At 46.8% G+C, this 23043-nt stretch overlaps 1 protein-coding gene across 4 annotated transcripts in view; it reads left to right on the top strand.

Moving 5' to 3' along the window:
- Positions 1-6: 6 nt before the first annotated feature.
- The window catches only part of PTPRG (protein tyrosine phosphatase receptor type G), a 722691-nt gene continuing 699654 nt past the window's right edge, over positions 7-23043 (top strand). For all 4 annotated transcript variants that reach the window (XM_040454574.1, XM_040454572.1, XM_040454573.1 and 1 more), the window contains exon 1: positions 7-835. In XM_040454574.1, coding sequence (XP_040310508.1) covers positions 751-835 — 85 coding nt within the window. In that variant the 5' untranslated portion in view covers positions 7-750. The remainder of the gene's footprint in view (positions 836-23043) is intronic.

Genomic DNA, 23043 nt, shown 5'->3' with positions numbered 1-23043 from the left:
CTGCCAGGATCCATGCTCACATGTTACTTCCTGTATGGAGGCATGGCCAGTTTCCAGCCCCGCGCTCCTCGTTCCTCCCCAGCCTGCGCTGGAGCCACAACTTTCAGGAGCATGGACTGAAGGCGCCCTCGCCCCAGCGCCCCTCTGAGATCCTTTGTGTTTTCCTCCGTTTCCTCCGGCCGTTTCTATTTTGGGGGGCTCTTCGCTCCCCCCGCCTCTCCCCTCCCCTTCCCCGCTCGCAAACATGCCTCCTTCCTTCCCCGGGCCCTGGAAGGAGCTGCCTGCCTGAAGCCCGGAGACGCCGCGCCGCGCTCAGCCCCGCCGCCGCCCGCCGGCTCTCGGGCTGCGCCGCGCCGCCGACTCAAGTTGGGGATCTTCGGCTGCTCGCCGCCGCCGCCGCCGCCGCCTGCGGTCCCTGCCTGCCCCGGGCCCCCGGCATCGCCGCCGCCCGCCGACTACTCACTGGCCCTGCTCGCTCGGCTTGCTCTTTTTTTGAACGGAAAATAGCCCTTCTCCGCCGAGGATCGTCCCCAGCGTGGCTCCGCGTTCCCGGTCACTTTTTGAGATTTTCCGGGGGGCGCTCGGCGGCTTCCCGGATTCCAGGGGGACTCGGGCCGCCGAGCGCGGGGGGCCCGTAGAGCGGGCGAGCAGGGGAAGAGCCCGGGCTTAGCGGAGGCTCACACGGAGGCAAGAACTTATTCAACAAGTTTACCCCCCCTGCCTTCCTCTTTTCGATGTGCGTTTTCGGACATGCGGAGGTTACTGGAACCGTGTTGGTGGATTTTGTTCCTGAAAATCACCAGTTCCGTGCTCCATTATGTCGTGTGCTTCCCCGGTGAGTGCCGGCCGCTGAGGGGACCCGGCCCTGGCCGGCGCGCGCGGGGGGATGCGGAGTTGTCGCCGCGGCACGGAGCTCGGGCGCCCGTCCCGAGGACCCTGGAGAGGGCGAAGGGGGGCCGGGCGCCCGGGAAGGAGAGAGAGGGATCCGCTCGGCTGGTTCTGGCGGCGTTTAGGGAGGCTGATGGTTGGGGAGGATGGAAGCAAGGGCTGGCGGGGGGACAAGGGGCCGTAGAGGTCTGCTCTCGCTCAGGTTTGGGGGGGGGGGGTTCTGAGGGAGCCGGAGTAGGAAGAAAAGCTCGCTTTGCTGACACGCCGCGGTTCGGGAGAGAGCGAGCTCTGGAGCGATTGAGGAGACTGGGGCCAGGGGAGGATGCCTCTGTGGGTTTGGGGGGCCCAGGGTGCGCCCCTCGCCTAGGAGAGGATTGAAGGAGCTCGGAATTGGGGGACTTGCTTTGCGGCTTCCCGACCCTTTGGAGAGGCTGGTGGTGGAGGCTTGGGGATGTTGGGAGCCGCCTGCGTTCTGGTGTCCGGAGCCAGGGGCGATCCCCGTTCGGGGCTGGGGGACAGGCTGCTCTTCCGTGCTGGAGCGAGACAGCTTTCCCGGGCGCTGGGGCCTGGGAGCGGTAGGAGGGCTGGGAGCAGGCGGTTTAGGGAGACCCGTGGCTCCCCCAACCGCGACCCCGTGGCGCCTTTGCCCAGCAACTCTGCTCCGCGGGGCTGCTCCAGTAGGGGCGCCGGGGGCGGGGGGTGGTCGGCAGCTGGATTCCAGTTCGGAACGGGGCGGATTTTTTTTTCTGTCTCGCGCGCCCTGCCTACCTTCATCTTTGCCCTTTTGCAGGCTGTTCGCGGCTGGCAGACCTAGACCCGCTCCTTTCTGGCCAGGTTAAGACGGCAACAGTATTGGCTATCGATGACGATAATAAATCACCGCACGTAGCAGTGTGCGGCTCGGCGACCCTCCACATCCAGCCCTCCACTGGCGGACCCTTTTTCCTCTCCGGGAGAGCAGAGGCCAGCCGCCTCCCTTGCCTCTCTTGCAGGAGCCCCCCAACCCCCCGCGCCCGGGGCTACAGCTACACAGCTCCGAGCTCCTTGGAGTCTGTCCGACCCTGCTTCCCGGGGGTGGAGGCCACGTCCTCTGCCCTAGCATGGGGAAGGGATGGGAAGGGGGCGATTCGCTTTTTTATCACTCGCTCTCGTAAGAATGGAGGACCCCCCCCCCCACGTTTCTGCCCTCTCATCCATTAGCTCTTGGCTACCCAGAGGTGGGGGTTATCTGAATGAAGGAAAAAAGGAACGTGCCCTGATGTTTCAGGCGGTCACAGCCGCCTGTCCCTGAGCGGCCTGAGCGCAAGGTTTTGGTGCAGCGGGTCTCCCAGCTCCATCGTGCGCCCTGCAACAGGGCGCGGGCGCTCTCGCTGCCCTCAGGGACCTGCTCCGGGAGTGGCAGCGAGTGTCCCTTTTGCAGGCACGGGGTGGCCTCGAGGGGCAGAGAGGCAAGGCACTGTCTTCTCTACGGCAACCCCTTTCCCCTCTGCGCATCCTCCTGCCCCCGGAACCGCAGGGAGCTCCTGCCACTGCCCCGAAACCTAGCTCGGATGGTGAGCGAGGACGCGCGTCCACAGCTAACACTGAGGCCTGGGGTTTGCCCACCGGGGTTCCGTCTCCACGGGGCTAGGGGCGGTGCGGACGTTTCTCCTTAAGAATGCCCTCTCTCCCTTAAAAGACTCCGTGTTTGTGTTTCCCATCTGCTGTTTCTAGACTTTCTCTGCAGTAGACTTGCCGGCTGAGTGGGCTCAGGTGCATAGTGGGGTCGAGCGTTGTAAGGGTCACGCTTTAATAGGGGCAGTGGGAGGCAGCAGAAGAGCAGCCCTGCGAAAGAAGAGGAATTTCTCCTTCCACTTCTGGCCGCCTCCTTTCCTCGGCTGTGCAGCCAGTGGGCTGGCCATGGTTTTCTTTTTCCTGGTGTCTCAGGAAGCGTGAAATCCAAAATGGGACCTCCAGTGATGCCGCCTTCGTGGGGCTTGGACAGTTTGCACCTTCCACGTTTTCTTTTCGTGCCCACGCGGGGAGGTAGATAGCACATTTCCTTGCCCCGGAGCCCAAGACTGTTGGAAAGGGAAGGTGCAATGGTGTGAGGCTCGGGGAAGAGGGGCTGTGGTTCGGAAAAGTACCTTTTGGAGAGGGTGCAGCAAGCAGCCTCTGGAACCAGGCAAAGTTAAAATGTCAGAACCGTGGGAGACGCCGGCTTTCGGTTTTCCGAAGGTGCCGCGACGCCGCTGGACCTCAGGGGGCGCCCCCGAGCCACTAGTGGGGCTCCTACCACCTCAGCTCGGCCGGCTCGGCCTCCTGGGTGCGGTGGGGCCGCGGTGGGAGCGGGGTTGGGGCGCACGCGGCCGGGTTCCGGGCTCGGGGGCCTGCGGGTGCGCCCTGGGGCGAGGAGGCAGCCTCAGCTGGGAGCTTCTGCTCCTGGCTCGCTCCAAACCCAGTGGGGGCCCTCATTTGCTTTGGGGACCCCCCCCCCCTTGCCCTCCATAACCTCGGAAGCTTTTATCTGGTTGACAGGAGGGATAAAAATGCTTCTGGTGTTTGGTTGGGTCCTCCTTGTGAGGTTTTAACCCCAATCCCTTATTTTGTTTCCTCTCAGAATGATCAACTTTCCATTTGTATTTGTCCCCCGGTCGTGTTTCGGATGCAGGGTAGCTGTAATTTGGGAGGATTTTGGAAACAGCCCTGCCATGGATCTTTCCCCAGCTGGTCGGAAACAGTGGCTTTTAGTTAGTCTTCCAACAAAAGTACAGTATATGGCAGGTGTGGGACCCGCATCTCGGTTAGTGTTTCAAGAGATGTTTCCACTTTCCAGAGCAGAAGTGTTATCAAACATGTTTTAGTGCCTAGTACGTTCTTTTCCTACGTGCTTTAGAAAATACGCTGTTATAGAAAGATTTATGAAAATAGGAAAATGCAATGGATCCCTGTGGGTCCCGCCACCCCGTTACAGCGATGATCAATTCAATCTTTTCTATACCCTTCCACCCTCCCTAACAGCTCGTTATTTAAAAGCAAACCCGTTATTTAAAAGCAAACCCGGTTCATACTTCACTTAAGCGTGTCGCATATGTAACTCATCTTTGAGAATTTAAGTGCTTGCAACAGGATATAAAATGTTACGTGAGAGGGTTAACATTTTATGTATTTTACATTTGTAAGCTATTCAGCAGAAACATAAAATTTTTTTTTTTATTGATTTCTTCTCTCTTTCCACCCTCAGAGTGAAACTGTTCTCTTTGATTCTGATATGTTTTGTACCATAATTACATTACATCTAGGAGGCCGACGTTGGAAACACTTCAGATGGATAAGCTCTGTGTACTTTGGATGTGTCAGAATCAGACCATCGGTGATTGATGTCTAGTGAATCTCCCTCTCCTGCTGTCGGATCATTTGCATGGACTTGCTTATTGGTGATGGACATCCTTTATGGCCTTCTTAAAGATACTTTTTAAAAAACTTTTATTTATTTTGAGAGAGCGTGCACGTGGGAGGGGCAGAGAGAGGGAGAGAGAATCCCAAGCAGGCATGGGGGCTCAAATCCATGAACTGCAGCACCATGACCCCAGCTGAAATCAAGTGTTTGTTGCCTAACCGATTGAACCACCCAGGCACCCCATTTACGGCCTTAGAAAAACGCAGAGGTAATATTTGTACGCTGGCAATCTTACTCTTTAGGAATGGAGTGAAAAATCATTCAGGTCCCTTCACCCCCTACACCCCGCTTCATGTGTCTTGTTTGAACCTGAATCTTTGTCCAGTCTTGAAACTTGGTCTCTTGGACCCAGTTGTGGAATACAGCCTTCCATGTTTCCTTCTAAAGTGTCCTTCTTCCAGAGTTGATGAAGTTAGAACATGAATACAAATAGGCGTATCAGGATTTTTTGGAAATGGGAAGTTGCTGCTGCCAGAGGCAGAAAGTTTTAAGGAAAAGTTGGCTGAAATGAGAAAAAAAAACCACAACTGTTCAATAGTGAAACACCTCCCCATAATCATGGACTTGTTTTCACTGAGTAAAAGATTACATTGTTTACATGAAGCAGTGCAGGGACAGCAAAAGGAAACAAAACCCCTTTCACATTCCTCTTTGTTTTCTGAAACTCCCCAAGTTAATGTATATAATCAGTTACATATTGCTGCGCCAATTGGAATGGACTTTCTTGCCATTCAGGTAAGATCATTAAAAATGCCCCATAGCAATTGTTCCTGCGGACCTCCCTCCCATCTCCTTACCCCCTCTTTTGTTTTTCTGGAAACTTCTTGATGCAAAGGACAGTCTGGACACTTAGATTAGCTTTACCTAGGTGAAGACAAATTAAATGTTGCTAATGCTTTGCTGCTTTACCTCTTGACCTTTATGGTGGATGGTTGTTTTTTTTTTAATCTGAATTTCTACTCAACATTTTACTTGTATAGTATGCAGGCAGTGTAGTGGTATTTCTAATCAGGTGAAGATTCTAAGATGGGTGTACATTCTGAATTGCAAGATTAAAAAAAAATAGGGTTAACATTTTCATCCTGGGCACAACTTCCCTGTGGTCACATTTCATGAATCAGAACTTTCGGTACAAATTCAGGGCATCTGAAGTTATCTAACAAATTCTGGATTCTCCCCATCTGCTCCCCTCCCCAATAAGCCTTTGATGTACCTTGGTACGGGTTGATCGCTATCAGGTGATCAGTGGTAATCACTGAAACTGCATTTTTGGCTGTATGTGTGGAAAATCAGAGGCCTGTGTATCTAATAATATAAAGGAAGCCAAGGAAATGTGTCTAGCTCCCCACCAGAGCTTGATGTAGGTAAAAAGCTAGTGAATACAGAGGCAGGGTGGGGGTGGGAGGGGCTCCAGAAAGTAAGAAATGTTCTCTTGGTAAGAGCCTGCCCCCAGCAGGCAGTGGGAGTTGCTTGTGGAATTTGTCCTGGAATGAGATTGCCTGGGTACACATTAGGTCCACGCTAAATATTTGCAAAGGATTAAAGGATCACATACTTCAGGTTCTCTTCCTGAGAAATTGGAGTGACCACCTTGCTTGTAAAGAACTAAACCCAGGTCTATGGCACTGCTATGTGCATGTAAAAAGCAAAGGCACCGTTGTAAGGAAAAGGGTTATCTGTTACAGACTTTGATTTGACATTTTTGGGGGAAAGGGGGTTGTGTCTATGAGGAATTGTAACCAAGAAAAATCACTCCAAAAATGATGTGTGTTTTAAAATCCCTTGTTTACCTCTCTACTTTTTCCTACAGTTCCCTTTTGTCTCAAATTTCCAAGACCACAGAATTGTTACCGTTTCTTTAAAAAAAATAAATCTGGAAGCAATGTGGGTGAATTTCATTTCCAGAAGCATCTGATGGTTGAAATCTATAACAGATAAATTTGTGGTTTGCTCCGGTTCTAAAAAGTATGAAGTTTCTAAGAGATGGCTGTGTAAGATTGCTTGAAGTAAGCTAGAGGGCTCCGTGTGCCATTGTCTGCTCCTGTAGGGACACCTGTGACTGGAGGGGCCCTTTCACCTGGTATCATTTGCAGCAAAATGTTTGGTGTTTTGACAGAAAAAAATATAATCTATGTGAGATGGTTTGTCAGGCCTATGCAGGTTCATAGATTTTATGAGTATAATATCTGATATACTTACTTTGAAAAACATTGTAAAAAGTGCTTTTAGGGCTATGCGGAGGAAAGACAGCTGACTAGGTTTCAGATGTGCTTCTCTTTTTGAAGCCCCTCTAACTGAATTGGGTGGTGTTACTGTTGTACGGGGGGTGGGGGCTGGGAGGTGGGAGGCAGCTGTCACATTGAAGGAGAAGTTGTGTTCTCATGAAGGTCACTGTACTGTTGGGTCTGCATATAGCAAGAAGTCTTGTAGGAGCCTGGAACTTGTTAATACCTTTTGTTTTTGTTTTTAAACCAGGTAACTGTGGAGAGTTATACTGAATATATTGAAGTACGTAAGAGTATGGTCTTTGCAGCCAGCCCCCCTCTCCCATTACTAGCTGTGCTGCTTTAGATAAGTTACTTCACCTCTCTGTGCCCCTCTTTATCTCTTTCTCTTTTTCTCTCTGTCTCTGCGAAATGTCACAGTGATAGTACCCTGACTCCTAAGGTCTTTGCATGGCCTGAGCAAGAATGCATGCTAAAGGGCTTAGAACTTTGCATGGTGAATGAGAGGTACTCAGTACAGTAGCCATTTTTATTTTATGTGTATTAAAGAGAGCTGGACAGGAGTATATGGAAAGAGGAGAATGGAACTGAAAAAGACAAGGGTGTGTAAAATTAAAAAAAAAACCATTTTAAAAGTGTTCACATAAACTTGCACGATGGGTTTTGTGCCTGGCTTTGCTGTTGAGGGCAAGGAGGAAGAGGACGGGCATGGGGACATCCCATGTAAAAGTAGTGAAATGGTTACTTTTTGAGGTTTAAGGAAATAAAGTCTCAATGAAGTCTGAGATATCTCATCACTCACAGGACAAAGGAGGGTCTCCCCGTTACCAACTTAAAAGTCTTTTTCTTTTTTAATGTTTATTTATTTTGAGAGCAAGAGGGAGAAAGAGAGGGGAGGGAAGGAGGGATAGAGAGAATCCCAAGCAGACCCTGTGCTGTGAGCAGAGCCCGACCGGACATGGGGCTCGAGAGATCATGACCTGAGCGGAAATGAAGAGTCAAACCCTTATCCGACTGAGCCCCCCTCAGGCGCCCCTCCCAACTTTAAATGGACAAAATGTTTTCCACCGTTTTAAAAGGTGCTGTGTGAATCTCCAGGATCCACGTGTGGTGTTATCCTTGGTAGAAAGAGTTGCCTGGCCCTGCACCCTGCCGATTCTTCTAAGGCCCTCTGGACTGTGTTGTTACCAAAGGGGAAGGGTCTGCCTGTTACCGGCATTCCTGGGTTTTAATTTTGTGCTGCTAAGGGGAAGCAAGCCGTGCTATTTGGGTATTGCTTTTATTTTGTAGTCGTATGGCACTTGGACACCGTCACATCCCTGGCTCCCCGTCTTCATAGATTCAGACCTGCCGAGTGTGCAGGGGAGAGCCACACACGGTGCGTAGCAGCTCCTGCCCTCGAATCAATTTCTTGCAAACTGAAATCAGCATGATGGTTTTCTGGCCAAACAACAAAATGCGATTTTAAACCACTCGACTTAGCTATTTTTGGGCTGTGGCAAAGTGACACAGTTGGCTGCTAAAATCGAGCAGCTAAAAAAGAAGAAATGAAAGCATAGTTCATGGAATATGTAACACTTCCATGCAAGAAAATAGGACAACTGGTCTTATTTTTGGGTCTGTGATACTATTTTTCTAACGAGAATGAAACAGGTTTGTCAATTGATACCGCAATGGGTATGCTTTTGAGGAATTCACGCTGGTTGTAGGACTCCAAGAGGTATTTGAATTTTCACACCATTGTAGCCACGTAAGCTCCAGAGTGTACTTAAATCAGATAAATGCATCATCAGTTTGGAATAGTTTGGATAGAGGAGACCGCCATAAACGGTTTACCAAATGTAAATGCATAGGCCGGATTAATAAGGAAATGTTGACTTTTTGCAGGTCACGTTAGTTAACGCATTGTCAAAAGGATTTCTTTACAAAGCGATTGTTATTTATAAGTGGTTTCTGTTTATTAAAAAAAAATTACTTTTCCTGAAGTGTGCCCATTCAGTGAGTGTGGAGGCTGCAAACTAGGGGCGAATTACCCACCATCTTGTGGAGGTGGGATTGAGGGGCGGGCCCAGACGGAGGTACCTCTTCTTCAGGAACCACTGTAGGACCCCAGAGGCGCAGGTTGAAATTCTTGTTCTATTATGGCAGTGTTACCTTGGGCAAATGGGCCTCAGTTTTTTAATCCATAAAATGAGAACAGTGGTGCTTGCCATTATCTAGGCGCTGTGCCTGAGCTTTGACCTACCTGGATGCAGACACTGTAAATATCTCTGCTTTAGGTTGAAGAAACTAAAGCTGAAGGAAGCTGTCCCTTGTCCACAGTGTCACCCCTTGGAGTAAGTGGGGTTGGCTAGATGATGCCTCTCTAATCATTTCTCAGGATACTTTTGAATTTCAGACTGGTTGCTGTTTGTTTGAAAACTGTTTTTCCTAATTGCATAGGAAGGCCAATTAAGAGACAGACCCAGCCTTGTACATTTCGCCTTGGTACTTTTCCCATATAAGCAAGGACCGTAAACCCTAGGTGAAGTAAAGGTGTCTTTCTGTGTATTTACCACAAATAAATAAGGAAATAATGCAATTAGTATAGGACTTTATTTGGTTTCATTGAGGAGATGACCTTTCAGCAAATTACTTTAGCTTCTCAATAAGGTGATAATAACTGTGGGCAGAGTGAGTTTGTTGGTGGTAAGTTTTTTTGATTCCTCGTCAGAATGATCTCATGTAGTTTATTGTTTGAGAACTTTTGTTTGTGGCATCGAATATGGTTATGTTAGAATAATGCGGTATTATTATCCCATATATCATTCAAGTGTGGGCTGCAGGCTCTGGGGCTCAGCTGTCCTGGTTGTGTCCTTTTTTTGACTTGATGAAAAGGTCTGAGGGAGTTGTATTTGGTGGCAAGAGATGGTGTGGGTTCTGGATTTTTCCCCTGGGGTTTAGAAGTAAGTAGCCAAGGGAGCCAGCCAAGCCAGGCATGGGATCTGAGCAAGACCCTGCGCTCCTTTGGGGTTGTTTTCCCCACCCTTAACTGAAATTCGCCTGGGATTTTAGGGGTTGTTGGTGCCAGGCTGGGCAGTTTGGAAGGTTGTATCCTTTCTGCAGGATGCAAGTCAGATGCTTATTGCATATTATATTGTGATTTTTGAGGTGTACATCTTGTTAACATTCCTCTGAGAGTTTGCTTCCTAAGGCTCTAAGAACCCTTTGATTATGTTGCTAACCTTGCTACAGAATATCCTGAGGGAACAGCCAACAAGGTGGTGAGTGGATCTTGGTTAATGGAATGCCTATAAGCTATTTTTTGTTTTTAAACATTAAACCTTATTTTTCCTGGAGTCCAGGTGAAAAACGGAGGCTTGTTCGTGCCAATGAGGTTACATAGGGCCTTTAAAACTAATGTGATTTGTGATTATGGGGCAGGATTCTTTGTCTAAATAGAGAACACAAAGCTAGTTCTTGATCTTACTCTGGAAAAGAGAAATAGAGAAGGACAGTCATTCGGGTTATCTGGAGTTCTGCGGGGGGCATCTGGCCATACTGTGTTGACAAGAAAAAAATGAAATGAAAAACTGGGGCATTTTGTATCTATGCCCTTAACAAGTGGATCCTGAGTATTTACAGCATGCCGGGCACTGTTCCAGGCACTTGGGGGACAGTGGTGACCCAAATGGGTGGAAACTCCTGTCCTCATGGTAGCTTCCCAGAGACGTCTCAGTTACTCCTGGAAAATTGGACGCACTGCAGCTTAGTGCCTATATTCTTGCTTGGCAACAGGGTAAGCTTGAATTAAATAGTGGCTGCCCCCTGAGATGGGGCAGTCACCGGGCCCATAGCGGTTATTTACAATATCCAGCTGGTCCCTGGAGGTGTTTGCCATCTGTGTAGGGGAGACTTGTAAGTTTCTGCCTGAGGGCAAGTTTTTTTTGTTTGTTTTTTTTTGTCTTTTTTTGGTTATTGCTTGCTTGAGGTTTTGTATTACCTGAATTGGAGGTGCGTAAGTGCGTGTGTATGTGCGTGTCATGCTGTGAGGACAAACACCACTGGCTGACAGAGTGCCTTCATTCCTGTCAGTCTGGCCTATACAAGCTGGAGCTCAGCCATCCTGGCTGTGTCCTTTTTGGCTGTGTAGGTGGCCTGCTGCTTGGGCGTTTCACGGTATTGTGACTTCTGTGGCCCCATCTAAATTGCTGTTGGCTTGTTCAGTTTCAAAAAAGTTGTTTTGAAAAATGTTATCACTTGGTATAAGAACCAGCTCTCTTGGTCACCTCCTTGTTACCAAACTATAGAGGAAGGAGATGAGGGAAGGACGGTGACCAGTCTGGAAGGATCCAAGTCAGTTAATACTGGAGATGTCATTTTAGTGGGTCCCTTGCCAAGTATCTTAATTTTTTCATAGAACATCCCTGAGCCATTAACTTTTTTGTGTATGATACCTGTACATGGTTTAATGTATGGTGGAAATAGCGCATCTTAATTTTTCCAAAAACAACATATGAAAACCAGCAGAATGGCCAGCTTTTGGCATAGACAGAAGATTTGAGTTGGTGATTCCTTCGCCCTAATTCTAGCACATTCTTCAAGTGGCCATTATGATATGTGGTATATTCACCTGAATTCCTTATGTATGATTCAGATCCTAATTAGACTGTTTGCTCTTTGAGGCCAGGACGTCATTCTTCCTTCCATCTGGTCTATCTTCAGCATCGGTGGGGTGTTAGTCATATTTGAGGACTGACAGAATGAGTAGATGCTCCCTTAAACAAGACCTTACCAGACATTTGATAGCATTGTAATTGGTTTCCAGAAATCTCACATTGTATATTGTATCCTTATAAGAGGTAGGGTATTCACACTTAACGTCTTCTTTAAGAGAATTAAGAGTATACATATTTTCATGGTGTTTGCAGTCCATCCTTAAAAAGGGAGAAGCTGGGCATCTGGGTGGCTCAGTCAGTTGAGCATCCGACTCTTGATTTTGGCTCAGGTCATGATCCCAGGGTCATTGGGATGGAGCCCCGCATCCTACTCCCACTTGTGTGTGCCCTCGCTCTCAAATAAGTAAATAAATAAAATAAAAATAAAATAACATAATAAGAGAGAAGATAAATTTGTATTTTCTGTTGCTGGCCGCCAAGGTATCTTTTGCTGGAAACAAAATACGTTCTAATTAGAGTTGAATGTCCTCAGGGGCAGCAGGGTTATATTTTGATGATCACAAACTTTTCTCTTTTGGAATAACTTAGGCTACATTCTGTGAGGCTGGTGTTCATTTACACCAGTAGTCCCCTTGGTTTTAGGGTTGATTAAGGAGAAATGGGTATTCGCATGTCTGCTTCGGTTGTTCTGGTAACAGTGACACGAGGTATCCAGAGGGCTGCAGAGTTTGCTTTCACGGACCATAGAGTCTGAAGGTGAGTTAGTACCTTGTGACAAGGCTTTGGGCAGGTTGGTCTAGGAAAAGGGCTTGCCCGAACTGACCATTTTTGCTTGCTTCACAAGTATTGGTTGATCACCTTGTCGAATGGCCTTGATGAGACAGCTGTTGGCTGGTACAGCATGGTGATTCTTTACTTTGCTTAGAAACGAAGTTTTCTAGAATTCATTGCTAGTCGACGCCACCCTGTTTTATTCTTCTTCCATCCAGTTGTTTTCTCTTCTAAAACCACTCATTTTCTCTGCTTACATGCATGCAAAGGCCACGTGGAGGGTGAGGACAATAGAAAAAACTTGGTAGTTTTAGGTATCAGCTCCTCATTTTCCCAACTGATCAGATTGTGCAGAAGCTGCTAAAATTATCTCGCGGGATAGAGGGTGGGTAACTCTGGCATTCGTTTTTTCTGAACCCCTTTGAAGATGTGTTTTTTTTTTTTTTTTTTAGTTGTGTTTTTAATGTTTACTTTTGAGAGAGACAGAGACAGAGCACCAGCAGGGGAGGGGCAGAAAGAGAGAGACACACACAGAATCCAAAGCAGGCTCCAGGCTGTGAACTGTCAGCACAGAGCCCGACATGAGGCTCGAACCCACCAACAGTGAGATCATGACCTAAGCCAAAGACGGAGGCTTAACCGACTGAGCCACCCAGGTGCCCCTCAGGATGTGCTTTTTTTTTTTTTTTCAACATTTATTTATTTTTGGGACAGAGAGAGACAGAGCATGAACGGGGGAGGGGCAGAGAGAGAGGGAGACACAGAATTGGAAACAGGCTCCAGGCTCTGAGCCATCAGCCCAGAGCCCGACGCGGGGTTCGAACTCACGGAGCGCGAGATCGTGACCTGGCTGAAGTCGGACGCTTAACCGACTGCGCCACCCAGGCGCCCCAGGATGTGCTTTTTAAAAGAGAAACTTCTCAGTTGTTACTGAGGCATAGCAACTGATGCAAAGGGCGGGGGGTGCTGCTGATTCTAGAGGTTCCTGTCTTCATTGGGGATGCCAAGTGGAGGAAAAATTGATTTCTGGAGATGTAAGCACTCTGACCAGAGAAACAAAGGAGTTTGGTGAAATAATTCTTCACGTGCCTTGAGACCTTTAAGAGTTTTGACGAAGTGAGACTTGAGACAGGTGCATTCTGATGAAAGGGGCCACTGGCAAATGCGTTTGGTTTTTGAATTGCACAGGTCTGTCCATCAACTTAAGTAAGTGGCCCACTTTCGTGAATCCTCGCTTTGTTCTTTACTTACTTGGGCCAGTTACTTGAATTAGCTTTCTCATCTATAAAATGGGGGATGATGAGAGTTTTAACCTCCTGGAGTCCTTGCGGGGATGAAATGGGACTGTGAGTGCAAAGTACCAGAAAAGCATCAGGTGCACAGGGCATTATAAATGGTACCTAGCGGTTTTTAATATCTGTTGCTTAACATTTATGAAAGAAATGCTTGCATACATGTGAACTCACTTAGTGCCATGTGACCTTATGAAGAGGTGGGAGACTGGGAACTCAGGGAGAGCGGAGATCCCACAGTTAACAAAATGGCCGGATTGGAATTCCAACTTGCCTTTCTAGATGGTGTCATGTTCCCTCTCCGCTAACAGAGTAGGTGGTGGATGAATTAAAGTGCATGTGGCACCGGAACATTTTTTATTGACAGAGATTTACCAAAGATGGCTATTAGGTTTCAATTTGCCCTATCTGCCCCCACCTTAAAGGAACAGGTTTATAGTTACCCTTGGTATCTCATTACTGAAATTACCTGCGTGGGTAGGATGTACGTGTCTTACTCTCTCCCTTCCTTCTTTCCTTTCTCCTGTCTGTCTGTCTATCTATCTATCTATCTATCTATCTATCTATCTATATCTGTTAATGTGGGACCTGTCCTATCCCTTGGGTGCACACGGATGGGAATACTCAGTGCAAGTCTGTAGCATGTATGTGTTCATGTGTTTGTCTCCGTGTTATTTTGCAGGTGTTCTACACAGGGATTGGAAATTGGCATTTGAGGTGAGGGTCCTCATTGCCCTAGCTTGACAGACATTGCTATTTGATCACAGAGCTTTTTCCTGCGAACACCTAAACTAGGTCTTGAAGTTCTTTGCAAGATTTGGCCTGGGAGAGGACTTCTGTGCTGTCTCTGTGCTATTCTGAGACACGTTAGCCAGCCTTAGAGGATAGCATAATTAGGAAAAGCATTTCCAAGGGGCTTTTATATTCTTGCTACTGCAGGGGCAATTTTTAAACCATGGAGCTCTTTTGAAATGGACCTGAAAGAGCAGGTATCAATAGCAAGTATCATGAGCACAGGTTTCCTGATTCACAACATTGATTTTGGCTCATATTTGACTCACGTTCATTTATTCACAAGGAAAAAAAAATCCAAATCTCTTGGTGGTGGTTACATCATATTCTAATTGGTGAGCTTTACTAATGCAGGTTTAGGGACTTAAATTTAGTTGCTTAGTTTTCCTTTTCTTCAAAGCCCAAAGGTTTTGCATCAGATTAAGGCTCCTGTAGGACTGTTTGTATTCCAAAGTGACACCTTTCTGAATTCTTAGCTATTTAAGTAAGTGTTAAGTACGGGCTTGGTGACAGCAGTCTTTAAAACTGTGACTGGCTAAATGGATCCTTTCCCCTGTTGTTTATATCTGGTAAAGTGTCTTGTGTTTACTCTGAATAAATTCATTGTTACCTTTTAGGTAGCTTGTTTCTCAAAATTTGAGCGGTCCCCTGATCAGTGTTATTTTTGCTACTGAAATTGGAGAGCCGGGATAAAAAGGTGAAAGGAGTTCTTTTGTGAAGCTGACGTCAGATGACTTTTTGGTATTTGGTAATACACCAAGTACTTGGATGATGGCAGGTAATCCCTTATCTGTTCCCTGGATATGAGCTTTTCACCCCTAAAGGTTGAGCCTTTGCTTAGCTATGAACTGTCTGTGGAGCTGAGCTGTCCCACATGGTAGCTGCCAGCCACAGGTGGCTAGTGACCACTCAAAATGTGGCTTGTCCGAATTGAGACACGCTTTAAGTCTAAGATACACACAGAGTTTCAAAGACCTATGGAAAAAGTTTGTAAAATAGCTCATTAAAATTGTACATTGATTGTTGAAATGATAAATTTTCAATACTTTGGGTTAAGTGGAATATATTACTAAAATTTATATTGCCTGTTTCTTTTTACTGTTTCGTGTGATGTGACCATTGTAAAACTTAAAAGTACGTATGTGGCTCGCTTTCCTGGCTTGTATTGTAGTTTTATCTGATAGCACTGGGGTAGAGTGCTCTTTCCAGCCTTACCTTGCCTTCCAGAAGAGCGTTTCACAGCTGTCCCCCCCTGGATGACAACGATCACCTCTCCTCCCTTCCGTACCCTTTTGACACATGGGACCAGGAGACTCTAGTCCTTGGTGGAGAGGCTTGCCTCCTGGAAGGCTCTGTCACTAGAAAGCAAGAGTCTGGGTATCACGAAAGAGAGTTGAGATCATTTATCTCTGAGGTCATTTATTTATTTTTTAAAATGTGTATTCATTTTTGAGAGACAGTGCACGTGAGCGGGGGAGGGGCAGAGAGCGAGGGGGACAGAGGATCGGAAGCAGGCTCTGCACTGATAGGAGTGAGCCCCACATGGGGCTTGAACTCCCCAACTGCGAGATCGTGACCTGAGCTGAAGTCAGACGCTCAACCTGCTGAGCCACCCAGGCGGCCCATAGCTCTGAGGTCATTTAGCTCTGCCCGGCTGTGAAGTGGGGTGTAGTAGCAGTCCTGCTCTGTGAAGTCGTTGAAGGACTAAATGAGGAGGGCCCCGTAAGGCAATTAACACAGGCCTGGTGGATAGTTAGCATTTGAAAATATTAGCCATTGTTGTTATTTTACCAGCTCCTGAGTGGGCATTTGGCAGAGTTCCTGGCTTTGATTTCTCCCTCTTCTGGTTTTAGTTGGTCATGCACTGTGGGGTCTCTGGAGGGTTTCCAGCCGGCCTGCATGGTTTTAAAATGCCAGCCTCTGCTTCCTTGGACACCTAGGACAGTGGAGGAGACCTTGAGCATTCAGACTGAGCTTGCATTAAGCAACTTGAAAGGCAGAAAGGACCTTGGAGAGCTTCAGGCATTGCCAGCTGCTTGCTCGTAGAAGCTCGTTGACCAGAGTGCTAATCCATCCCCCAATACCTGTTCCCTCCTGCCTGTGGGACCTCTCATCATGCAACACCCCAGGCCCTTGCATTTGTCCTCCTGTGTATTTGGTTTACTGAGGCCGAAGTTTCCATTTCTAGTGAATAGCCAAGTCTGTACCAGATCCAAGGACTGCACTCTAGTTATGACCAGCGGTCCGGGCGTTATTAACACAGCTGTGGATCCAGTGAGGTGGAGCAGGTGCATCTCCAGAGTGCAGAGATGTCCAAACCTTTTCTAAAGATGTTTGGTTTCTTTCTCCAACAGAATATGAAAACGGGAGGCTCTTCCAAGCAGAGTCAATATTCCAGACTTGCCAACCTGCTTCTTAACTCTGAAGGGGACAATGGGGAAAATGGGAGAGACGAACACACGTATCAGGCGGCTCAGATCCACCTAGAAGGTTCTTGACGTTGGGTCCTGTGTGTCGGTGCACATCTGCAGGCCAAGAACTTGGGTAAGGGTGGCCGATGCTGGAAGGAAGCGGCAGATTGGCCGGGAAGGCCCATCCCTCTTTAATTGTTCTTCAGGTTGTGGTTGGGAATGCTTCCTTCCCAGGGAAGGTTTGGCAGGGTGGACACACGCCCTTTGTTTGGTGCAGGTGGTAAGAATCGGAGTTTCAGTTGTTAGGTTCTTTTGCGAGGCATAAAGGAGGATGTTGAAGTCTTCAAGTTAGGGTGTCGGAGACGCGTTAGTAAGTAGGTCCTTAGGCCCCATCCAGCGTCTGCCTTGGAAACCCAGGGGACGGGCTGTGAGAGCAGCTGTTCGTGCTCACGTGGGAAGGGGAAGGAAAGGACTTCTCTGAGGACTTTCTCGTCTTCGGCACAACGAGATTTCAGGGTGACTCATAAAGGAAAATGGTCCTCCGGACCTTTCTGTCCACACAGAGCTTTAGTGTTTCTGTTGCCAAATTATCAAGCCACCTCCCTTTGCAGGTTGCTTGTGATCACCTGTGTCTGCTGCTTCTGCCAGTAGCCTCCCTCCTGGCCTTTCAGTGAGTCTGGGAGTTTTATATTCCTGCATAGCGATTTCTGCTATAATCCCTGATTTTTGGGAAGAATACTTCCCTTCCAGGCCATTCTTGGCAGGGGAGAGTGAGGGTATCCAGACATTTGGCTCTTCCTCCTTCTCCAGGTGTTGTATAGTGTTGCATCGCTAACATAAACCTCTGTTGGTTGAGCACCCACTCCGAGCAGGTGGGCCTCATGTGAGGGGCCACACACACACACCCTGTCTGAAGTTTTGCTCAGTTAAGAGACTTGCCCAGCATCAGACACATTTGAAAGCAAGGATCCAAGTCTCTGACTCCAAAGCTAGAAGTCTTTTTCCTAACAACACGGTGCTTCTAATAGATAATTGGCTCTGCCCATCTTGGTTGAACTCTTGGTTCATTCTGAAAAGTCAAGAGTGAGCGAGGACTGAAGGCTAAGTTGAACAGATGTCTTCATTCTCTCACACTTTGCCAATGTAAGGAGACACGGAATAGGGTCAAGTATTTATGTGTATTTCTGACTTCTGACTCAGGTTGGTGAAATGCTAGAATGCATTTTCAGCTCAATAAATGATATGTGTGTTAATAAAAATAAGGAAAAAAGCCTTATTGGGTAAGTGTGTTTTGTCCCTTTATTCTTGTTCCAAGAATAAAGTCAAAGGACTTAAAGATTATTATTTTCTTTTGGCTATAGAAACCTTTCAGGAACTCTTGGTAAATTACCTTGGATAACAGGATATAATTACACCTTTCGTCTGCAGAAGGCATGTTTGCAAGGAACTGTGTGATTTGTACAGGTTTCTGGAGGTTTCTGAGTAGTTCCAGAGAAGTAATGTCTTTGGTGGAGGGAAAATATTTGTGTTTCCTTCCTTGTTATCTCAGTACACAGCAAGCACACATCTTCACTCTGACTTTTCTAAGGCTTTGGGACTCGGTCCACTCAGGTATTTTTGTCAATATTTTTGGCATCATCTGTAGCCAAGGAAGCAACCAGCTCCTTAGGGATGAATTTTTAAAAAATTTTTTAATTTCTTATTTTTGAGACAGAGAGAGACAGAGCATGAGTGGGGGAGGGGCAGAGAGAGACTCTGAAGCTGGCTGCAGGCTCCAAGCTGTCAGCACAGAGCCTGACGTGGGGCTTGAACTCACGGACCGTAAGATCATGACCTGAGCCGAAGTCAGACGCTTAACTGACTAAGCCACCCAGGTGCCCCAGGGATGAATTTTTAACTCTACTTTTTTGGTGGTGGATACTTTTAAAAGCAGAATAGGTGGACACGCTTTGAGTAATGAACCCACCTCACTGAGTTCTCTCTGTTAGTTCTGTCCTCGAGGAGCCATTGTAAATCTAAAGCCATCAATTCCCTGGGAGGAAGTTGCCAAGGTTTGTTTTCTTCTTTCTTTCTTGCCACACCTGTTAATTAGTTCCAGACACTAGCTAATCAGATGGCAAGCGTGAAAGCTCAAGGGTGAGAAGCAAGGTCAAATCAGTTGTCTTTCTCCCTACAACCGAAGCCCTTGTGTTAACAGCATTCCCAGGTTTGCAGCATTGTTTTTACTGTGTTCCCAAACTCTGTGTTTGTCATTTGTGAGTCTGCACACAGCTACGGGGCTCTTTGTCTCCTGTGATGTTAGATTTGTGTTTATCTATTTGAGAGTATGTGGTTACAATAATGTGAGAGGGCAAAACAGTGGCCGAGAGGGGCAGAGAAGAAATGGGAGAACCTAGAGTTGCTGCTTCATCCTGGCAGTTGCTATAGCCTTAAGTTTTTTGGATAGGAGTGTGTGTGTGTGTGTGTGTGTGTGTGTGTGTGTGTGTGTGTGTGTGTAAATGATACAAATTACAAAGATAGCAACATAAGTGGCCAAAGTGGTAAGTTGTTTTCAATATGTCATTTCTCATCATGGCATGGCTCTTTAGATAGATACTGCTTTTCTAGGGGGTTATGGATGAGAAATTGAATAGTTTAGCCAGGGTAGTGAATGCAGCTAGAAAGGACTGTAATTTGAACCCAGGGAGCCTTTGCTTGTGTTTGGTAAGAGCAGGGTCAGTGTTGAATTTAACCATATGTCTGTTGGATGTTGGAAGGGAAGGGAAGGGTGACCAGGTTCACTGCTGGGTGAGGCTCTTGACTTCTGGACTTTACTCCTTCCAATCTATAGACAGAAACAAATGCCTTAACTGACCAGTGGGACATCATTGTTTTTACATAGAAAGGGAGGGTATCCTCTTGTACATTATTGCAAGGAAAGTAATGGATTCACATCAAATAATAGTGGAAACTCCTTGTGGGTAGCACTTTGCTTTGGGGTTCTAAAAATATGTGTGAATTCAGGAAATAAGGTGAAAGCCCATAAAACACTGTGCCTAGCTGTTTGGGGCTCAAGATGTAACATGGTGAAATACTGATTCATCCCCTAAATGTTCAGGAGCAATAGAGATGAGAAAGATACCTTCCTGGGAGATGTTCTATAAACCTGGGACAGGCTGCCTGATATTTTATATGTGCACATTCAGCAGGGGGAGCTAGTGAGCAGAGGCAGTAATGATCCTGTTAAGGTGGGTTGACTAGTGGGTAAATGGGCTTATTCCAAGAGCCAGAGCGATGCCATTCTGGAATGTGGACCCATATCCACGTGTTATCTGAGCTGCTTCCTCATGGCATAAAGCCATTGGTGACTGCTTGCAGATGGACACTGCAGAGATTTGAGAGACCTGGGAGGCAATGCTGAGGCATTGACTGGCCCTTGAATGCCAGGCTGAGGCACTTGGACTTGATTTGGTTGTTTGTGGAGACTGTAAAATTGCACAGGGAAAGACTGGACAATTTTCTCACAGTGGTCTTATAAACGGAGACTGTAGCGTCTTGTTTTGTCCTGGGCTAGCTTTGTGTTCACAGTCCCCAATTTTCTCATCTGTAAGATGGCATGATGCTCTGTCTCATAAAGTTGACGTAAGAATTAAGTGTGAATATAAGTAAGGTACTGTCCCCTGCAAGCACAAGCTATGCTTTTTATTCTTATACCACTCTTGATTTTTTTTTTTTTTAATTTTTAAAAATATTTTAGGGAGAGGGGCGCCTGGGTGGCGCAGTCGGTTAAGCGTCCGACTTCAGCCAGGTCACGATCTCACAGTCCGTGAGTTCGAGCCCCGCGTCGGGCTCTGGGCTGATGGCTCGGGGCCTGGAGCCTGCTTCCGATTCTGTGTCTCCTTGTCTCTCTGCCCCTCCCCCATTCATGCTCTGTCTCAAAAATAAATAAAAACGTTAAAAAAAAATTAAAAAAAAATATTTTAGGGAGAGACAACACGCAAGTGGGGGGGGGGCAGAGAGAAAGAGAGAGAGAATCTTAAGCAGTGCACAGCCTGATGTGGGACTTGATCCCATGATCCTGGTTTCATGACCTGAGCCAGAATCAAGAGTCAGACACTGAATTGACTGAGCCCCCCAGGTGCCCCTATACCACTCTTGATTTTGCCTGCCCAGCATCTTTTTATCCTTTTTGGTTATTAGCATCCTTGCTACTTTTGGGTATGATCCCTCTGGGGCCTTCTGCTGATCAGGAGGCTCTATCCAGCCCTGTTTGACGGAGGGGCCGGCGGGGGGGGGGTGGGGTGGGGTTACAAAACCCAGGCTAGGCCGGTCATGGTCATAATTTTTCTCCCTGGAATTGGAGGCTTAAGTCAAGTGACCTAAGAATACTGACATCTCTCTTAGTTCCTTCTGTCTGAATTCCCAGAGCTGCTCAGATCCTTGCCCTTTCAGAAGCTGGATTGTTTGGCTGTTGATTGGACTCTTTGAAATGTTCCAAATCCTTTCAATACATTCTTTTTCTGCCTATGTTAACCAAGGGTTGATTTTGGTCATTGTCAATCAAAGAGCACCAGTATCAGCCGGAAATAGGGTAGGTAACCAGGTGTATTGAGAAGGACTGGAAAGGTCTCCCCTGCTTGCCCACAATAGTCCTTTAATAATGTTTCATTCCTCCGTTAGTTTTTTTTTTTTCTTAGTTCATTCATTTTGAGCTTTTTATCTCCAGGAATGCGAAGACTTTTATTTTGGTGCGTGGGACAGCTTCTCTCGAGGAGACATGCTGATAACACTTAGCCTTAACTGCTTCTCTTGATTTTATTTGTAAATGAGAATCCTAAGGATCTGTAAGGAAACGAGTAAAACTTAATTGAACAACATTTAGAGACGGAATTAAAAAAATAATAATAAAAAGAGTCCATAATGGTAAGAGGCCCTGGAGGCTGAGATTAACGAGGAGCGGTGAGTCTGGGTGTATATTGAGCCAACACCTCATCCTCTCTCTCAAGCCTTAGCAACTGCGTAGACCGGAGGTCAGCAGAGTGTCTGATGGCCTCCAGAGCTCTCTCTTATCATATCTTGTCCCTGCTCACAGCCTTCTGTGCTGGCATTATTGGACAGCGAATGTTCCAGCCTAAATTAAAATCAATAAGAAGCAATTTCGTTTGTTTTTAACTACGAAGACAAGCACTTCCAGAGGAGCACTGTACTTTCAAGTAAAGTTCAGGTTTGTTTTGTTTTGTTTTCCCTCTCTCTGGCTGGGGCCCCAGGTGCATTAATTTTTCAGTATAAGACGTCGCTGGTGTTGCCCTGCTTTGATTTAAGGCCTTGTTATCATCATCATCTTTTTACAACCGGGATGGTTGGCATCTGAGTTGCATTTGTGTGTTGTAGCTCCTTGGCAATCAGAGCGCCATCGGGTTTGTCTCGCTGTCACCGGAGATCTTGTTAGAAATGCAGGACCTCCGCCTCGCCCCAGACCGATGACACTGGAATTTCTTCCGGCAAGAACCCCAGGTTGATTCCCAGCACCTTTGGAGTTTGAGGATTGCTCTCTGTGTTTGAATGGGAATGTTACCTTAATGTCCTCAGAGTTCATGATTTTTTTTCTGTGGAAGTGTAACAAATGTTCGTTGTAGAAAATAGGGGAATTCATGTTCATTCATAGAGGAGAATGTAATCATCTGTAACCCCAACACCCTGTCATAACTAATGACTGACCATTAAGTCATTGGTCTGTTGCCTTTTGGTGGGTTGTTGGAATGAATGTTAAAAAAAAAAAAAAGCAATATTAGAATCATATTGTGAAAGATATTAAAACATCTTTTATTCAGCATAAAGCTTAATTCTCAGGAGAAGAGAGATGAGCCAAGATCTCCTTTGGTCGATGACAGAAGACTCTTAGAGACCTTCTTTTCTCCCCAGACTGTGCCATTTGTTAGGGACTTGCTATGTGGCAGGTACTGCTACCTGCCTATGGGACCTTAAGTCAGTAATCACAGAAGATGAAAATTGAGACACTTACTGGGCTTTTGATTCCTAACATGCGTTTTCTGGATAGTTGAGATAAAGGAAGGTTGTTCATATGGCTAGTTTTGTTTATTGAATTTCCCTCCTTTTTATATATTAATTTGTTTTGCTTGGCTACCATGGATTTTGAATTGTTACTTTAATTGCTTTCATTAGGCGGTAGATTCCTCTGATTGAGCAGACCTTTCCATCCAAAAATATCTAGGATTTGAAAGGTCAGAGAGGACAACTTCTTCAGGGGGGGTTGGGGGGGTGGGAAGGATGGTTGTCTTGGCAGCTAAATCTCGCTAATTACTCTGCCAGTTGTAATGTCTATTTATGATGGAGGCACTGGGGACCCAATTAGCAGGTCATTTTCATGTAAGGGTTTTGGGATGGGACTGGGGTGTGTGAAGATGATGTGGCAATGCCACTAGCAAGCACCTTCTCTGTGCAGGGGAATTGGGGGTGGTTTTAGATCGCATCACCAGGGATTGCCCCAGGTCATGGATAGGAAACTACAGCCCTGCTGTTCCCTTTGTTCCCTTGAAATCAACAGTTTCTAAAGTTGTCTTGCCTGCA

The sequence above is a fragment of the Herpailurus yagouaroundi genome, unplaced genomic scaffold (assembly GCF_014898765.1).
Source record: "Herpailurus yagouaroundi ecotype Mexico unplaced genomic scaffold, PumYag 213, whole genome shotgun sequence".
In the NCBI taxonomy this organism is placed as follows: Eukaryota; Metazoa; Chordata; class Mammalia; order Carnivora; family Felidae; genus Herpailurus; species Herpailurus yagouaroundi.
The sequence above is the reverse complement of the archived record's forward strand: the minus strand, read 5'-3'. Positions and strand labels throughout refer to the sequence as shown.